This window comes from Culicoides brevitarsis, chromosome 1, assembly GCF_036172545.1.
Source record: "Culicoides brevitarsis isolate CSIRO-B50_1 chromosome 1, AGI_CSIRO_Cbre_v1, whole genome shotgun sequence".
Lineage (NCBI taxonomy): Eukaryota > Metazoa > Arthropoda > Insecta > Diptera > Ceratopogonidae > Culicoides > Culicoides brevitarsis.
The window spans coordinates 7,021,951-7,027,853 of record NC_087085.1 but is presented as its reverse complement, the minus strand read 5'-3'; the positions used below and the strand labels follow the sequence as shown (position 1 = coordinate 7,027,853).

Genomic DNA, 5,903 nt, shown 5'->3' with positions numbered 1-5,903 from the left:
GAGTAATCTGCTTGAATTGACATAAGAAACTTTGTGATTTACAATTTTTTTCTGCTATTTGGAGGACTTTTTCAAGTACTTCAACTCTTTTCATAATCTAAAGGAAAAAATTTTACAAAAATAAAATAATAATACTTTTTTTTGTTTTCAGCAATATCAACCGAGAAATTTTTCCATTGCAAGTTCAAGGAATGCAAGCAAAAAATCAATTCATATCGCAAATTAAGCATCTCATCCGGTTTTTGTCTTCTTCAATTGGACCGAGACACGAAAGTTTTTCATGTAGTTTACAAGAAACGAGTCATCTTGAAGAAAAGATAAACCATGGGGATATTTGTGTCACTTTTATCCTGCAGCGAGCGAAGAATTTTCAGTTGGAGGATATGTCTCTTGATCCCATTTAAGAGTGTGTGCATGAACTTTTTATATATTTATGTAATTGTATTGTTATTGTTGTATGCTTTTGCAGGTGAAACAGAAATAAGAACAGAGGGATGACAAAAACCCGAAATGTTAATGTTCTGTTAAATTATGTAAAGCTATGCGCTTGTCTATTTTTCTATTCATTTTTTGTATTTTTTTTTTTTGTGTTGTCTACCTTAAAATGGCTTAGAGGTGTTTCGTTGTTAAATTTTTTATCTGTCAGGCAACTTTTTTTTATTGTTGTTTTTCAATGTTATTTTTATTTTTGGATGTAAATAAATTTTTTTCCGCAGAAACATCGGAATAATTTTGAAAATTTTATTATTTTAACAGCAAACGCGCGCGCTAAATAACTAAATTATTTATTGTGGCTAATTCATGTTTATCCATGAAATTTAGCGTAAAATTTATTAATAATTCATTTGCTTACTGCAAATCGGACCAAAACACAACAGGACATACGCGAGAATTATGAATAAAATATTTGTATAATTATTCATCGGGTATAACCATAATGGGCTGAACTTTGCTAAAGCAAAAAGTAAATTATTTGTTCAAATATGTATTTTTGAGAACATGCATTTGGGATAAACATTAATTAAAACCCATCAGCAAAATGTTATTTTGACTAAACATTCATTTTGAGTAAATTTGAATTTCTTGCATTAAATTTTGACTTTAATATATAAAAAGTAAATAAATATAATAATTTAATAAAATATAATAATACATGTATAACATATAACATATAATATAATATAATATATAACATAAAATAATAAAAATTCACAAAAATTTTAGAAAAATAATTAGATTTTGCCAATAGGGACTTGTTATATTTAAATTATGTATCTTAAATTGTTTTGAATTTTTATATATCTTATATAACATATATCATAAAAAAAATTGATATTAAATTTAGAAATGTCGATTGCGAAGATTATAATGAAAAAGTGATCGAAAAAAGTCAATATAAAGATTATAATGTTTAAGATTTCTTGTCGGTTACCCTTTTAAGTGATAAAAGTTGTTCTGTTGATATAAAATTTATAAGTAATATATTCTTGTTCTGTTCAAGAGTTAATAAAAAAAGATCTTATATGTCATGTTTGATGAATCTCTTCATTTTTGTCTTCATTTTAATGTTTATATCAATTGTACGACAGTCGATTGATGTCATAAATAAAGTCTTACCTGTGAGATTGTTCAATATTTCTTTTTATCTTGTTAGCATTTCCTTTTCTCTTCTTCTGTGTATACAAAATAATATTCTTTCTCGTTTTCGCAACAGCAAATATAACTTCGCAATCGCATATAAATAGCGATCAACGATGATCAGGCTCGTTAGACTTTATTTGAACTTCTTAAAAGCGTGAGGTGTGTTCTCAATACTAAAAAAATAAAGTTAAAATGTTGAAAATTTCTTTAGTAACATTTATTTTAAGCGTTTTGGTTTGCAAAAGTTTGTGTTATGAATTCAACGATCCCGAATTCAGTGAGTAATTTGATTTTTTTTTAATTTTTATTAAATTTTAATTAAATATTCTTTAATTTTCTCAACTAAAACGTATAGACAAAATTTTATTGGATGACTTAATTGAATATGAGGCATTGGCGGATGACGAATTGCCATTGCAAGATATTGCAGACAGAGTAAGACGTGATGTTAGCGAAGTTGCAATGATAAAAGAGAAGGAGAAGGAGAGCAATTCAAATGCAAAGGAAGAAAAATGTAAAAAACCACATTTTGGTCGACACAATCGTTGTTGTAATGATGGATTCGAGAAATCAGAAGAGATGAAGGCACTGAAAAAAGAATGTTTTGGCGAAATGAAGAAACATCGGAAGTCACGCAAAGAAGGAGACGTCGCCGATAATATGAAGGACGACAGTACTTTGGATGTATTTTCATGCGAAAAAGTAGAAAAGAACAAAAATAATGTCGTTTGTGCGATGGAATGTGTTGCTAAGAAGCAAGGAACAGTAAGTCACAAAATTTTTAATTTCTCAATAGTTTCGTTTTAATTTCCGATTCGCTTTTAGTTAACGGACGAAGGCATTCCCGACGTTGATAAACTCAAAGAAATCATGAAGAAACAATATAAAGAAGATGCATGGCAGTTGAAGCATATTGATGATTTTGTCGATTCGTGTTTGGCTGAAGTCGCAGCTAAAATGGTGATGCAAAAAATGAATGCAACAACTACAATGACGAATGAACAATCAAAATGCAATGCAGGACCTTCAATTATGGCACATTGCTTATGGCGAAAAATTGTTTTGAACTGCCCTGAAGAGTTACAAGACAAATCTCAACAATGTCAAAACATGCGCGAAAAGGAACAAAAGAAGCAAAATTAAGCTTGATTTCAAATAATCAGAATGTCTTTCAATAATTATGTTTTTCTAAATGTGAAATTGATATTACGAACACAAAATAACAAGATTAATTCTGTCCCTCCTTCTCATTTTTAAGGAATCTGCATTTCCATGTACCAATGTACTATTTAAATATTAAGCTCCAAGGATTATACAGATTAAGAAGGCTTGACTGCTTTTTGTTTTCTTTTTAAGCATTCGGTTGTCTAAATAAACAGTCGTGTTCTTGAATGTGAAAATGTTGAAGAAGATGTAAAATTATAAAGAAAGTCGAGATTAAACAAACATCATTATGAACATTGTCATCTGAATATTAATCTCAAGCGATTATGAATGAAACAATTACAAGTTAGTTAATTTTTGAACTTTTTGTGCAACCTCTTAGCTTGGTCCTTTGTAATATTTTAACTTGTGTACATTTTATCCCTTTTATTCACTCCATTTTTCGTTCTATTGAAAACATTTGTGCTCGTACCTCTCATGATGAAAATGAGCTTCATCATAGAAATACCCTGCTAATATGACAGAAACTAAATAAGACAATGAGAAGAAGTAAAATAAACTAAAGTTATGTGTTTGTGTGTATCCTTTGGGAAAACAAATGCAAATAATTATTATTAATATTGTCTTGATGTCATGTCTTTACATTTATAGTTTATATTGCGACTACAACGAACGACTTTATTGAGATAATTAGTGAAAAGCTCGAAGGATTTGTTAAGCTAAAATAACACAATTATCTGTTGTTTTCGTGTCACACATTTTCGAAAAACTGTTTAACCGAAAACTTTTTCATCGCCTTACCGCACAAAGGTTATTTCTTGTATGTAAATATTTAACCGAAGTGCATTAAAGCAAAAAGTGGTTTTGAAAAAATTCGAACACATAAATGTTGTGTGTGCAAAACTTTTTGTTGAAAACCCTTTTTGGATACCTTTGATGTTTGCCCCAAAAATTTATTTTCTCTGATCAATTACTCATGGAAACCTCAAAAATCCTATTGTAAACTTAAAATAGAACAATTTTACATAAAATTTAACAAGATATCCAATTTTATTTTCTCAACTTATATTGTTATAGGACATTGTCCAGTTGTGTTGTACTTTTTACTCAACTCGAAAGTGTCATCGAATGACGACGACGAGGAATGAGATTATCAGAGAGTGTAAAATAAATAGAGAAGGCAATCTAACATTCGAGCAATGGACATTCGAAACTGCCTCTTATTGTATTATTTCATTTTTGTGTAAATATTTGACCATGCTACAATAAATTCTGATTATTTCTATAATGTTCTGTTACACTTTTTACTATAAGGCCGCTCCAAACGAAAATCAAAAATAAAGTCCGATGCCCCATTTTAAAAGTCTAAAATCCAATGGGGCAAAATAAAAAAAAAAGTTAAAAATTTCATCAAAATTGATCGTTTTTTGATGTATTTTCATAATTTTTCAAGACATTTTCAAAAAAATTTATAAAAAATTTTCAATTATTTTAATTTTTGTTTTGAAAATAATATTTTAACTTGAATTTTCTTCTCTAAAAAAATTTTTCATAAAATTACAGAAAATTTTTTTTTTCAAATTTTTTTGACAGTTATTTTTTATGAAATTTTAATTTTTCAATTTTTAACTTAAAATGATCTTAAATCAATTTTTAATTTGAAAGTTTCAAAGAAGATTATTAAAAACAACAAAAATATTGATCAACGATCAAAAATTGCTAAAATTTTGTCATTTTGTATGAAAATAAGTATTTCAAATTTTTTTTTATTTTGCCCCCCCCCCCCATTTTATTTTCAAAAATTTTGGACTTTATTTTTGATTTTCATTTGGAGCGGCCTAACATCGTTTTTGTAAGTTGTCTGTATTTTTAACAGTTTTACTCTGTCCGAAAGTATAATAAATAAATTTGTTATTTTTCGTTTTGTTATTTTTGTCGTTTTAAAAGGACTCGGTTGTTGTTTATTTTCCTAAAATATAAACATTAGTCCATCATTGTTCAGCATGTTTTTCATATTCACATCGATGTTTTGTTGTCGTTGTCATTTTTTGAACAGTTGTACATTCTTCGTACTTTTTCCAAGTCAAGGAATGATGGGCCTTCTGTTTGACCTAATTCCATTTCTGTGTCATTGAGAGCTACCATCGTGAAAAGATCAGCTTGTTTGGAGAATGCATTTCTCGGATAATGCATGAGACTTTTGAAATCATACGGTAAGTCAAAAGTTGTTGCAAAATCGGCAGGAAGTTTAATGAAATTTTGACGAAATTCTAAAAATAAATTTAAAAAAAAATATGTTGATTAAAAAAATTAAAAAAATATTTACGTGGTTTAATATTGTCCCATAAAACTTTAATATGTTCATCTCGATCTGGTCGACATTGTTCATGAAATAATCCCGTAACGTGTAAAAGCTCATGAATGATGGCGCCTGGTCTTTCTAAGCAATGTTGATTATAAGATACTTCCATTGGGACATCTACATTTTTTCGATATCCAATTTGACTTCCGCATCCCCCTGCTTTTACGAACTTTATATAAGTGTCATTTTCTTCGCGGTACTCAACAAAATCCACACATGTATCTTTTTCTATTTCGTACATGGCATGCAAAACTTTAAAACGATCAAAATGAGCTACAAATAAAAATTAAGAATTAATTTTGGATACGATTAAAAAAAAACTTACAATAATCTTCGCTAAAAATGTACGGAATTTTCGCATTGGGCCATTTGTAATCATCAATATTTATAGCATTTCGATCCAAAATTGAGTTACTTTCAAACAAATCTTCAAAATATTCGTCAGAAGCTCCGATTAGTTTGAAAAGAAGCACAAACAATGAAAATCCACGTTTGAAGAATGAATCCATTTCTAAACAAATAAATTGAATTGCAGTTAATTGCTTGTTTTTATACACAAAGATAAGGATATATTGACTCAAAATGCATTCAAGCGCGAAAATGTAAATTAATTGATTAACATAAATGTAAACAGTAATTCTAATTACCTGCAATGATTGATAATGAAAATGAACATGACACAATTGCGGATGAAAATCCATTTAGCGACAAACGGCATAGAGTCATAAATCTTTCA

General features: G+C 28.5%; 2 protein-coding genes across 2 annotated transcripts; one reads left to right on the top strand and one right to left on the bottom strand.

The window, feature by feature from the left end:
- Positions 1-1,802: 1,802 nt before the first annotated feature.
- LOC134827008 (uncharacterized) lies at positions 1,803-2,784 on the top strand. Its single transcript, XM_063839534.1, has 3 exons — positions 1,803-1,918; positions 1,997-2,406; positions 2,467-2,784. The coding sequence occupies exons 1-3, from the start codon at positions 1,834-1,836 to the stop codon at positions 2,782-2,784; spliced, it is 813 nt and encodes a 270-aa protein (XP_063695604.1). The 5' UTR covers positions 1,803-1,833.
- Positions 2,785-4,821: 2,037 nt separating this feature from the next.
- LOC134826998 (zinc metalloproteinase nas-13) lies at positions 4,822-5,676 on the bottom strand. The gene is made up of 3 exons (XM_063839523.1): positions 5,493-5,676; positions 5,132-5,440; positions 4,822-5,075 (listed from the first exon to the last, which is right to left on the bottom strand). Exons 1-3 carry the CDS (start codon positions 5,674-5,676, stop codon positions 4,822-4,824), a joined length of 747 nt encoding a protein of 248 aa, XP_063695593.1.
- Positions 5,677-5,903: the final 227 nt, after the last annotated feature.